Source organism: Pelodiscus sinensis, chromosome 22, assembly GCF_052426305.1.
Source record: "Pelodiscus sinensis isolate ZL-2025 chromosome 22, ASM5242630v1, whole genome shotgun sequence".
NCBI classification, from domain to species: Eukaryota; Metazoa; Chordata; order Testudines; family Trionychidae; genus Pelodiscus; species Pelodiscus sinensis.
The window spans coordinates 1,071,275-1,084,580 of NC_143073.1; the positions used below are offsets into that span (position 1 = coordinate 1,071,275).

The 13,306-nt window shown below is 53.6% G+C and overlaps 1 protein-coding gene across 1 annotated transcript; it reads left to right on the forward strand.

Annotated features, from left to right (window-relative positions):
• Positions 1–10,216: 10,216 nt before the first annotated feature.
• Positions 10,217–12,413, forward strand: LOC149521766 (uncharacterized). Its single transcript, XM_089772380.1, has 2 exons — positions 10,217–10,370; positions 11,514–12,413. The coding sequence occupies exon 2, from the start codon at positions 11,534–11,536 to the stop codon at positions 11,954–11,956; it is 423 nt and encodes a 140-aa protein (XP_089628506.1). The 5' UTR covers positions 10,217–10,370; positions 11,514–11,533; the 3' UTR covers positions 11,957–12,413.
• Positions 12,414–13,306: the final 893 nt, after the last annotated feature.

Genomic DNA, 13,306 nt, shown 5'->3' on the forward strand with positions numbered 1-13,306 from the left:
GGGGATTGTGGAGTTAATTCTCCCTGCCACTCAGTCGTTCCATGGATAAGCCCCGCCTTGCACTAATTATATAGATAAAGAACTAACATGGAATCCTGGGCATGTCAGCAGATTGCAACGTTGATACACCTCCCAGACACCCTTGGAGTGTGAAGCTAATCAAAGCATAATGAAGGAAATTAAAATAGATTCAATACCCTGTTGACAGCCAGGAAGTCAGGGGAATGATACCAGAAAAAAAAAAAAAAACCTCAAGATAAAACAAAATTGCAGCAAGTAGGTCATTCTGTGTGGGACTGAGAATTGACTAAGAGTCATTAACCCTAATCAAAATCATTATAATAATTAGAGGAGTTACCCAGGGAAACAAACCTTGGGTTTGATTTCTGATTGTGTCTTAGCCAATGGGAAGCACAAGGAACACCCTTTGGGCACTAAGAAAGCATATAAAAGTGCTTGGAATGGCACATGGTTCTATCCACTTCTCTCGACTTCATCCCCTTGGTGCACCGGGTAAGTCTCTGACTCAGATTCCTCTCATGGGGTCTTTGGTGATGGTTTTAACTCTGGATCTAATCTTGCACTGATAGTCTCTGCCATGAGAGCTGCTGGAGATGGAGGCAGAAGAGATGTTCTGTAGCTCATCAAGTCGAGACCTGGCTGGAGACTTTTTTTAAAGGCAGGTTGGGACATTCAAACCGGATCCTGGAATGCTTCCAGACATCCAGTCTACTCAAAGCCTGAGCCCAAGCAGGGAGCTCAGGTGAAGCATTCATGGCCCTATCGCACCTGAGAGGCAGGGTCCATTATAGCTTCTCAGAGCGTAACTACCAGCCTGGGGCTCAGAGAAAAGACAGCTGAGGAAGCTTATCAGGCATAGAGGGGGCTGTGGGACCAGCGGTGTCTATCCAGATCCAAATGGCTAAGGTACACTGCGGGAACGTGGGAGACCAGATTTCAAATCCTCATTCTGCCTCATTTCAAAAGGTCTCTCCCACCTCCCAGCGGCATGCCCAAAATGCCAGCTCCCTGGCTCTTAGGCTACATCTTGCAGGGCTTTTGCGCAAGTCTTTTGGGGAAGAGATCTTACGTCTGCACCTCAAAGCGCATCGCTTTTGCAATGTGCATTTACTCAAGAGAGCGTCCACACTGCATGGACACTCTTGAACCAGAAACCTCTGATGACCATTCACAGAATGGCCACCAGAGCACCTGTGCTTTTTTGGATAGGCCATTTTTGCGCAAGAAACCCCTGCGGGGCGTCCACACTTGCCCTTTTGCGCAAGACCTATAGTGCAAAAAGAAGTTAATGCTCATGGGAGGAGGTTTACCTACACCACCAAGAGCTATCTGTTCTGTTGATTGACAGTAGATTTTCTTGTGCAAAAATGCGCTTGAGGTGTGGACAGTCCACGGGTTATTGCACAAAAGCCTTGTAGTGTAGACGTAACCTCAGTGACTTTTCTGGCAATGACGTCTTTACTCCAAATACTTCTCCGGTAACCAGCCAGGGGGTAAGCACAGCTGCTTTCCCAGGCTGCTGGCGTACCTTCCTGGCTGCATGGATCAGGGAAAGCGCCACTTTCCCTGAAGATGCTACGCAAACTTTTTCCATTGCTCTAAGAAGGTTTGGAAAGGGTCTGGGGCAGGAGGAGGTCTCAAAACAGAGAGCACAAGCACTAGAGGGATGAAGCCATGGGAGGGGGAGATTGCAACTCCAAGCAGTTCTGACCCCCAGGAGAAGTGGCCATTCAAAGCTGAGCAGATGGAGAACATGCCCTGCCTGGGAACCCAAGGAAAGTGGCCTGGCATGGGAAGGAGGAAGCCAGAATCTAAGGAGGCTTCACAGGGATGCTCTGGAAGAAGACTAAGGGGGAACGGAGGAATGGGACTAGTAGGAAAAAACAGGAGGAGCTGTAAGAAATGGGCCTACCTCACCGCTGATACCGCACAATGTCAGCCCTGAGTCTCTGGTGACACTGAGAATTGTGAGTGCGCTTACCCTGCTCCCTACTGTGTTTCAGGTTGACAGCGCTCACCAACGATGAAATTTCCGTGTGCCCCGCGATGCCACCCTTGTCCTGACATATGCCCAGAGCCATGCGCCTACGTCTGCAATGAGCCTTGTGTCACGTCCTGTGGAGACTCCACGGCCGTGGTCTATGCTCCTCCAGTGGCCATCAGATTCCCAGGACCCATTCTCGCCACTTGCCCTCAAGACAGCGTCGTGGGAAGCTCCTTGCCACAGATGCCCTATGGCCCCTACGGGGGTGGTGCTGGGGGTGGAGGTGCTCTTGGGGGTGCTGGTGGTCTAGGAGGTGGGGCTCTCGTTGGTGCAGGAAGTGGTTTTGGTGGAGGCTCAGGAGGGGGATTTGGCAGTGGCTTTGGCGGTTGCCATGGGGGCTACTGGGGTCGGAGGTGCTACGCTAACCGCTATGACTGTTGCCCGTGGTAAAACCAGGAGCAGAAACACGGCGGCACAAGAAACAAGCAGGAAACGACTGACACGATTGAGAGTCCCACACGGCTCCTGTGGAACGGGCACCGACAATGACACTGACAACCATGGAGCGTGGTGGGGGAGCTTCCCCTACGCAAACCCAGCTGATCTCTGCCTCCCTTCCGTGGCACATGCCTCCACGTCTATGGCCTCTGCTGTTATGAGCCTTCTCTTATGCTCATAGTTTGCTTTACCCTGTCTCATGCTCAGCAGTTCACAGCCAGTGATGAAAACTGGAGACACGATTCACAGCTCCACAGGGCAAGAAAGAGCAGAACATGCTGTGTGAGAAGTGTCCACTGGGGCTGTCGTCTGGTTGTTGTTCTGATTCTAACTCTGCCATTACGTTCTCTGTGCTCGAGATCAATGTAAACTCTGCTGCTTCTGCCCATTAAACCTTTCTTCTGCATCATGTTATGGTCATTCTGCATTTTCTTGCTCTTCCTCAAAGGCACTCGGGGGGAAATTCTCCCTGTGCAGTGTCAGGCACTGATCAATCCCTCTCCTACCCAGAAGTCAGGAGAGACTCAGGCACATCACTTGGTCAATAGCATAGGGGCCCTTATGCACCCGCTCCCCTCCAGTGCAGACCCCCTAGTTACCTGTGTCCCAGGCAGAATAGACGTGACTTTCCCATGGAATATTTTCCCTGCTTTCATAGTACACGAAATCCTAGAATCCTCAAAATCGAAGGCAGCGCGGAAGCACCGGGGGTTTTCTAGCTCAGCCCCCTACGCTCAGGCAAACAAAATACACAGACACCGTTGAAGACAGGTGCTCTTCTCACCTGTTCCTAATTCTCTCCAAGGAGGGGGATTCCACAAGCCCTCTCCGAGCCTGACATCAGTGCGTAGGGCACATCTGCACTGCGGGGCTGTTTCGGGACAACATGCGTATCACTGGGCGGACTCCCCACCGTGGCGCATCCAGCCGGCAGCCCTGGGACTTAGCTTGTTTGGCTCGGTGGACGCCTCCTTCTAGCTGATGTCTCGCCCTGTTTCTCCTTGTCGCCAGGCTCCTCTTCAGGAGGCTGCCCTCCCGCAGTTCCCACGCCAGTGTCTGAGCCCCCTTTCTGGGAGTGGGGGCTCATCCTGCTTCCACTCCAGAGTCCTCCCTTCTCAGGGCCCTCTGTTCTCCCCCCCAGGGGGCACCCAGTTCCCCCGGACCCACCTTGCCACAGTGACCTACTGCCAGTCTCCATCTAGCCCCTGCCTCAGGGCACACTGCATCTGCACTGGCAAAGGGGGGGTGGACCTGCTGCCCCTGCCCACCATGGCTGCCTCTCTACAGCCCCAGCAGCCTTGGGCCTTGCTTCAGGCTCTGCAGCCTGGGAGCTTGCTCGGCCAGAGCCTCCCCAGCCCTGCCTGCCTCCAGGAACCTGGTCCCTATTACGCTCAGTCCAGACCAACAGACAGTTCTCCCCTCCCTCCAGGAGCCCTTCTTTATAGCCCCCAGCTGGGCCCTCATTAGCAGAGCTGCCTCAGCTGGGGCTTTGCTCTCAGTCCTCACTCAGGGCTGGATTTTGCCCTTAAAGGGCCAGCACTGGTCGAACTCCCTGTCACACACCCTCCCCCTTCAGTATCTCCCACGGAGGGCGGGGGAACCCGAACACCCCAATATTTGCCTTAGCAGGGCCCGTAGGGCGTCCCTCCCCTTCTACAGGCTCCCCACTCTCGGGAGCAGCCTGCTCCCCTCTTCAAGGGTCTGGCTCCCCACAGGGTCCTCTCCACCCCAGCGAGGGTCTGGGTCCCACAGGGTCCTCTCCACCCCAGCGAGGGTCTGGGTCCCCACAGAGTCCTCTCCACCCTAGCGAGGGTCTGGCTCCCCACAGGGTCCTCTCCACCCCAGCGAGGGTCTGGGTCCCCACAGGGTCCTCTCCACCCCAGTGAGGGTCTGGCTCCCCACAGGGTCCTCTCCACCCCAGCGAGGGTCTGGGTCCCCTCAGGGTCCTCTCCACCCCAGCGAGGGTCTGGCTCCCCACAGGGTCCTCTCCACCCCAGCGAGGGTCTGGGTCCCCTCAGGGTCCTCTCCACCCCAGCGAGGGTCTGGGTCCCCTCAGGGTCCTCTCCACCCCAGTGAGGGTCTGGCTCCCCACAGGGTCCTCTCCATCCTAGCAAGGGTCTGGCTCCCCACAGGGTCCTCTCCACCCCAGCGAGGGTCTGGGTCCCCACAGGGTCCTCTCCACCCTAGCGAGGGTCTGGCTCCCCACAGGGTCCTCTCCACCCCAGCGAGGGTCTGGCTCCCCACAGGGTCCTCTCCACCCTAGCGAGGGTCTGGCTCCCCACTGACGCACGGCCTGTTCCCAGGCGGGTCCCCAGAATCGTCTTGGGCCTCTTGGTCTCAGACACAGTCTTACCGGAGGCTTTTGCCCTCACCACTCCCCCCTTCGGAGTAGCCTTGTGCTGAACCTTTCCCAGCCCCCCGCCCCTTTCCCTAGGGCAGGGCCTTCTGATATGGCCCTCAGCCTGGCAACGGAAGCACCGCTTGTCCTTCCCTTGGCCCCGGCCCTTCTCCAGGCCATTCGTGGCCCAGCCCTTCCCTCAGGGCGAGCCGGGACCCTGCAGGTCCCCCAGTGCACTCCCGCTTCAGGTGCCCCAGCTCCCCACAGGCCCCACATGTTCATGACCCCCTGTTGCCTTCACAGGAGGTGTCCTCCCCTTGGCCGTACTATCTGGGTGGGATCTTGCTGCTCTAACCCAGTAGGGGCATTCCCTCCTCGTGTGCCCTGTGCCCACCGGCAAAACCAGCTCTAGGTCCAGGCCCTGGCTCCCCGCTCTAGGTGTCTGGTTTCCCATGGAGTCCTGGTGCCCACCCCTGCAGTGTCCAGACCAGTCCCTTCTGCTCCTCAGTGACCAGGGCCACCCATGCCCTCCAATAAAGATCCATCTCTCCTTTTCTCCACCCACCGTTCCACAGGTCTCCTCGTGTGGCCTGGTTGTCCCAGTCGATCAGATAGTCCCGTTGGTCGCAGGCAGCACCACCCAATGGCCAGAGTGAACGAAATAGCCCCCTCAGATTGGGGGGAATCAAATGCACCCACATTCTCCACCCCGTGTCATGGGGCGGACTCCCCACTATGGTGTCTCCAGCCGGCAGCCCTGGGAATGAGCTTGTTTGGCTGGCCGGGCACCTCCCTCTTGCCTGTGGCTCCCCCTGTTTTTCTGTGTTCCCGGTGTCCTCTTCAGGAGGCTGCCCTCCCGCAGTGCCCACGCCAGAGTATGAGCCCCCCTTCTCGGGGTGGGAGTTCATCCTGCCTACACTCCAGGGTCCTCCCTTCCCCATGCCATCTGTTCTCCCCCCCAGAGACCCACTTTGCCCAGTGACCCACTGCCAGTCTTCAGCTAGCCCCTGCCTCAGGGGAAAACTGCATCTGCAATGGCCACTCCTCACTGGCAAAGGGGTGTGGACTTGCTGCCTCCGCCTACCATGGCTGCCTCTCTAGAACCCTAGCAGCCTCGGGCCTTGCTTCAGGACCTGCAGCCTGGGAGTTTGCTTGACTCCCCAGCCCTGCCTGCCTTCCCCATCCCTGCTCTGGCTCCAGGAAGCCTCCTGCTTCCCTGGCAGGCAGGTCCCTACTGCTCCCTCTCCAGAGCAGCAGGCAGCTCCCCCTCCCTCCTAGAGCCCTTCTTTATAGCCCCCAGCTGGGCCCTCATTAGCAGAATTGCCTCAGCTGGGGCTTTGCTCTCTGCCCTCACTCAGGGCTGGGGTTTGCTCGTAAAGGGGCTGTGCAAGGCAAGCCCCTGTCAGAATCCCTTATCCCAGAATCGTGTTCTGCGCAGTCTACACAAGAAGCCCGTTATTACAAAATACATTTCAAATAAAGGGCATCTTATTCCGGTTTCCTCTAAACCTCATTGCACGAGGAGCAAGGAGGACTCTGGAATAGCGCCCTGGTGCAACATGTGGTGCTCTGTAGACTGCATCAAATTTCAAAATGGTCACACACAGCTTGAAATCACCTACGCAATTTGCATAGCTTAAGTAGAGAAGGCCTGTGTAGACGGAGTGTCCCTGAATTTAGAGCACGTATGCCTCTATCTATCCTGTATCTCCCTGGCTGCAAATTAAGACAGACAATCCATGTCCCTCTCTTACTGGATATAGAAAGTGATTGATCCTTATCCCCTCTATCACAGCCTTGAACATACCATGGAGCATGTTATCAGCCATTCCAAGTGTTTTTATAGGCTTTCTTAGCCAATGGGAAGCACGAGATCCACCCTTTATGCACTGAGACCTTGTCAGTGTCCAAACTATTTGTGCTTGCTAGGGTAACTCCTGTAATTATTTTAGCAATTGCTAATCAAGTCTCGGAACCACCCAGAATGATCTCGATGTTGCAAGGTGCAATTTTAGTTTTGCTTTTATCTTTATGGGCCAAGTCCCTTCCTTGTACCATCCTCCTGACTTCCCGGGTGTTGACAGGGAAATACATCTCCTTTAATTTCTCTCCTGTTACTCAGATTAACTTCCGCGTCTGAGGGTGTGTAAGAGGTTTTCCTCCATTCTTCGTATCCCTGGTTTTCTAAAGTTGAAATAATTGATCTGGCTTTCCTCTGGTGTCTCTTTCAGGGGGCTCACGTCTTTCCCAGTACATTTGGTTGAGTGGAGCTGGGAACAATTCTCCATCAGGAGACTCCCCAGTGCCAGTTAGAGCAGGATAATTTTGTTTCCAAATTATGGACTTTCCATTGTTTGAACTGAATTTCATGTCAGTGATTTCCAGGCCAGTTGTCCCATTGGTCAAAATTCTTATAAATTCAATACTTGACCCCAAATGTAGAGGGGTTTTGAGCACTTGGAAGAACATCCTAAGTGAACTTGCCTCATCATTACCAATGTCATTAAAACCGCATCATGATTTAGATGACCCAGCACAATACTCTGCTAATCTCCTTTCAAGATGGCTCCCCACATAGAAAGGAAACCATTGTTAACTAGCCTCTGAGTTCCGATTTCCTGACAGTCATTTTCCAGCTAGTCGCTGAGTTCCGATTTCTACCCACCTTCTTGAAATGGCCTCCTACATTGTGGCCAAGGGAACTGTTTTCCAGTTTGCTTTAGAGAATCTCCTGTTTCTCTTAGTCAGAAACCTGTGCCCCTTGAGTCAACACTGTGCCCTTGTAGCCAAGAAGGCTAATGGCACATTAGGGTACGTAAGGAGAAGCACTGCCAGCAGACCTAAGGAAGTGATTATTCCACATAAGGTGGCACTGGTGAAGCCACATCTGGAGTATTACGTCCAGTCCTGGGCCTCACATTACACAAAGGATGTGGACCCAATGGAGAGAGAGTAGGGGAGAGAACCACAATGATGAGGGGCCTGGATCACATGACCTATGAGGAGAGGCAGAGGGGTTTGGGCTTCTTAGTCTGCAGAAGAGAAAAATTTATCTGTAATTGTACCTGTAGATTCAAGTCCATAGTCCACCTGTTTTCACAGGAAAGAAGCAAGACAGGGAGGTCTGCTGGTCTTCTTATAGCTTCTTGCATGCATTGCGAATCCCATTGTTCTTACCGAAGAACAATGCAGTTCCGAGTGGTGTTTAGTCCCAGGAGCCGTCACATGGGCAAATCACCTGTCCTTGCAGGCATTGGCTTTTTACGGGTGGAAGCCACTGCCCACCTGATGTGGTGAATACTTCCGTGAAGGCTCATCGCATGTGGTTGGCAACCACTGAGCAACTGCTAGATGCCTGGATAGCCACAGAGAATTCCCTAAAAGTGGCGAGGAGTCCTCTGGCACCTTCTAGACTAACAGAAGTGTTAGAGCAGAAGCTTTCGTGGGCAGAGTATTCCCTAGTAAACTTCAGAGATTCTTTTAGCTTTCCTTATCCCACCCTGTCCAGAGAAAGTGCGGTTGGATTGGAGATGGCCACGTAAAACCGTTCTGCCAATGGTGGGGCAGTCCTTGAAGAGAAGAGGCCCTTCATCCTGGGCTGAAGGGGATCCTATTTGGGGTTAGGCTAATTTGACATGGAAATTCATTCCCCGGCCATTCTCCAATGGCTGAGGGGCTAATATTTCTCTCTCTCAGGTGACAAGATCTGGGATCCTGGGGTTCAGAGTTTCAGAAGAACACCGCTGTCATTTGAGTCACAGAACAAGAAGGCGTTCCAAGGTTTTAATCCCAAACCATTAAACCACAGCGCTCTCTTTCCATTCTCATCCCGCCACTCTTCTCTGCAGCACAGAAAGGAGCCTGGGTTTGGGGTCCCATTCTCATCATCACCCGAGTCCCCGACTCGAGGCCACAGAGCACTTGACTGGCCATCTGTGCTGGATGGGAGTAGTGCTGCCATTTCTAAACATCCCAGCGTTCAGTAACTACGAGGCTAAACCCCAGGTAACCAGGAAGTGTTGGTAGGGAGCCAGAATAACCAATAGGAAGAAGGGGTTGAGACTTGAATTAAAGGGAATCTGCCTGCTGCAGCTTTTTAATGGAGATCAAAGCAGGCGTTGGCGGAAAAGATGAATTGATTCAGGCAGGAATATCCGTGGCTAGAAAAGGAATCTCCATTCCTAGAGCTGGACCTTGAATCGTAGAGCTGTTGTGGAGCTGTTGGCTCTGTAACTGACAGGGAATTTTTCAGTAGACACCATCCACTTATTGTCTTGGTTTTAGAGTTTCATTAAATTCCTCTTTTCTGAGTCCATGTGTCCTCCACCCTGCACACCGTAACCAGAGCTGAATCCGAGGGAGGAAATTCTCTTTGCATTAACATTTGTTTTTCTTCAGTTGCTCTGTAACACCTCACGGACAAGTTCCCTTTACATAGTGTATCCGTTTGTTTTGGTAATAAAATCACCTTTTTACCGCTGCAATCTAATTCTCGTGTCCTGGCAGGTAGCAGGAAGTCTGTGTGTGCATGCCTGGGACTGGTAGATCAGCTGTCAAGCCCTCTGTGGTCAAACAGTTTGGGGTACCCTCTGGGAGTAGTTCTCAAGTGAATCGTCCTGGGTTTGAGAAAGGGTTGGTTTTGTCACTTGGAAGCTAGCACCCGAAGCTCAGGGAACCCGTGAGCTGGGCGAGTTTTGAAGCAGAAGCCGATAGAGGCAAGGACTTGTAAAGTCTCTGGTGGGCCCGATCTTCTGCATAGGATGGGCGATAGTGGGGAACAGCCCTTCCCACCTCGCAGCAGAGCAGAATACCATCCAGAGCCGCTCAGAGCAGCGGAAATCGTGGCAAGAGCAGAAATCACGTGTGGATCCCATGCTGTTGTGCTCGGCAGGCCTAGAAGGGATGCCTGTAACCCCAGGGCAGGGAGTACCAGGACCCAGGCAGCCCGGATAGAAGGCCATTGAAGTGATTGAAAAGGCAGCCACAGACTTCACAACTACTGGAAAAAACACGAAGTGAAGTGTTACAGGTGGGTAGTCTAAGCAAACTCCCAAAGAGAAACTCCACACGACCATTAATTATAGACTGATCTGCATGCACAAAGAACTAACATGTATTCCTGGGCATGTCAGCAGATTGTCCCATTGATAAACCTCTCACACACCCTCAGACGCGGAAGTTACTCAGAGCAAAAGGAGAGAAATTAAAGGAGATGTATTTCCCTGTCAACACCCGGAAAGTCAGGAGGATGGTACAAGGAAGGGACTTGGCCCATAAAGATAAAAGCAAAACTAAAATTGCACCTTGCAGAATTGAGAGCATTCTGGGTGGTTCCGAGACTTGACTAGCAATCGTTAAAATAATTACAGGAGTTACCCTAGCAAGCACAAATAGTTTGGACACTGATAAGGTCTCAGTGCATAAAGGGTGGATCTCGCGCTTCCCATTGGCTAAGAAAGCCTATAAAAACACTTGGAACGGCCCGTTGTTCTATCCACTTCTCTTGACTCCATCCCCTGACTGCACCAGGTAAGACTCTTTGACTCAGATTACGTCTAGTGTTGCTACAGTGATAGTTTTAACTCTGGAGCTAACTCTGCACCACTTGTCTGTGTTGATAGAGCTGTAGGATGCGGGAGGGGGGGCTTCTCCTTTATCTGGGACATTTTGTGTTGCTCTTCGTTTTCAGAATTTGGGTGGAACTTGTCCTAAAAATAGCAGGTTAGGATTTACACAGCTACCTATGGAATGCAGACCCGGCTCTCACAGGCTTCCAGCGAGTGTTGCTTGTCTCCTTGTTAACCCAAGTCAACACTGTTACTGACTGTTCTCAGCACCACTTTGGCCCACTGGTATCACACAGGGTTTGAGAATTCCAGGCCTTCAAGAGAAAGAAAATCTTCAATATCGGATGAGTAGCTCGACGTGGCCTTGTCACAGAACCTTCCATTCCAACCAACTCAGGGGGGAAGAGTCAACACTGGGATAGGGCTGCAGAAAACCTGCCTTTGCTCCTCTTCTCTGCTCCCGATTTCTTTGTGCAAATCCATTGGGAGCAGATTCTCAAGAGGGCTCAGTGCTCAGAGCTGTAGTGGCCATGCTGGGCAGGTCACAGCTGCTGATTCTCTTGTTCCCTATGGAAGAATGAAGACCCGCTCCTTGCACGGGGCTTTGGTGCAGCTTCATGGCGGCATGACTCAGTGAAAGGGTGTCATGCTCTGAATGCCCCAGGCAAGCTCTGCTGAAGGGTGTCAGATTGAGAAAGCAGGTTCTGGGGCTGAGGGGAGTGCTCCCAAAAATCAGAGCTCACAACACTAGAGGGATGAAGCCCTGGGAGGGGGAGGTTGCAGGCTCCAAAGAGCTCTGACTTGCAGGAGAAGGGGTCACTCACAGCTGAGCAGAGGGAGAACATTTCTTGCCTGGGATCCCAGAGACAGTGGCTTGGCATGGGAAGGAGGAGGCCAGGATCTAAGAAGGTTTCCCAGGGGATGCTTAGGAAGACGATTACGGGGGCTTGGCGAATAGGAGGAGAAGGAAGAAACAGGAGCAGCTAAGGAGCCTGTACGAATCGGCCCTACCTCCCCGGTGTTGCAGCACAACATGGTTTGGGCTTCCCCAGCGACACTGTGAATTGTGAGTTGTGTTTACTCCGATCCTCTCTGTATTTTGCAGGTTGACAACACTCCCCAGCGATGAAATCTCTGTGTGCCCCACGATGCTACCCTTGTCCTGACATATGCCCAGACCCATGCGCCTACGTCTGCAATGAGCCTTGTGTCACGTCCTGCGGAGACTCCACGGCCGTGGTCTATGCTCCACCAGTGGCTGTCAGATTCCCGGGACCCATTCTGGCCACTTGCCCTCAAGACAGCGTCGTGGGAAGCTCCTTGCCACAGATACCCTATGGCCCCTACGGGGGTGGTGCTGGGGGTGGAGGTGCTCTTGGGGGTGTTGGTGGTCTAGGAGGTGGGGCTCTCGTTAGTTCAGGAAGTGTATTTGGGGGTGGTGCTGGCAGAGGTTCAGGAGGGGGATTTGGCAGTGGCTATGGCGGTTGCCATGGGGGCTACTGGGGTCGGAGGTGCTACGCTAACCGCTATGACTGTTGCCCGTGGTAAAACCAGGAGCAAATCCACGGCACAAGAAACAAGCAGGAAACGACTGACATGATCGAGATTCCCACACGGCTCCTTGGAACGGGCACCCCCAATGACACTGAAGATCACGGAGCGTGGCGGGGGAGCTTCCCCTGCGCAAACCCAGCTGATCTCTGCCTCCCTGCCGGGCACATGCCCCCAACTCTATGGCCTCTCCGCTTCTGGAGCCTGGTCTTATGCGCATAGTTTGCTTTGCCCTGTCTGATGCTCAGCAGTCCAGAGCCAGTGATGAAACCTGGGAAGACGATTCACAGCTCCGCAGGGGCGGGAAAGGGAGCGGAAGCTGCTTTGGGAGATGCGTCCCTTGGGGGCTGTTGTCTGGTTGTGGCTCTGACTGTAACTCTGCAATTACATTCTCTGTGCTCTAGATCGATGTCAATTCTGCTGCTCCTGCTCATTAAACCTTTCTTCTGCATCATGTTATGGTCCGTCTGAGATTTCCTGTTCTTCCTCAAAGGCAGTCAGGGAAATTCTCCCTGTGCAGTGTCAGGCACTGATCAATCCCTCTCACACCCAGAAGTCAGGAGAGACTCAGGCACGTCCCTCGGTCCATAGTGTGGGGGCCCTTATGCACCCGCTCCCCTCTGGTGCAGACCCCCTTGTTACCTGTGTCCCAGGCAGAATGGAAACACAGACGTGACTTTCCCATGGAATATTTTCCCTGCTTTCATATTACGCAGAATCCTAGACTCCTCAAAATCGAAGGCAGCGCGGAACCACCAGGGGTTTTCTAGCTCAGCCCCCTACGCTCAGGCAAACAAAATCCACAGACACCGTTGAAGACAGGTGCTCTTCTCACCTGTTCCTAATTCTCTCCAAGGAGGGGGATTCCACAAGCCCTCTCCGAGCCTGACATCAGTGCGTAGGGCACATCTGCACTGCGGGGCTGTTTCGGGACAACATGCGTATCACTGGGCGGACTCCCCACCGTGGCGCATCCAGCCGGCAGCCCTGGGACTTAGCTTGTTTGGCTCGGTGGACGCCTCCTTCTAGCTGATGTCTCGCCCTGTTTCTCCTTGTCGCCAGGCTCCTCTTCAGGAGTCTGGCCTCCCGCAGTTCCCACGCCAGTGTCTGAGCCACTCTGGGGGTGGGGGCTCATCCTGCCTACACTCCAGGGTCCTCCCTTCCCCAGGGCACCCTGTTCTCCCCCCCCAGAGGGCACCCAGTTCCCCTGGACCCACCTTGCCCAGTGACCCACTGCCAGTCTCAGGGGCAAGCTGCAGCCTGTAATGGCCACTCCTCACTGGCAAAGGGGTGTGGACTTGCTGCCTCCGCCTACCATGGCTGCCTCTCTAGAACCCTAGCAGCCTC

What these genes read in the sequence shown, in the direction of transcription:
- LOC149521766 (XM_089772380.1), top strand. Translation starts at nt 11,534, where the DNA reads ATGAAATCTCTGTGTGCCCCACGATGCTACCCTTGTCCTGACATATGC.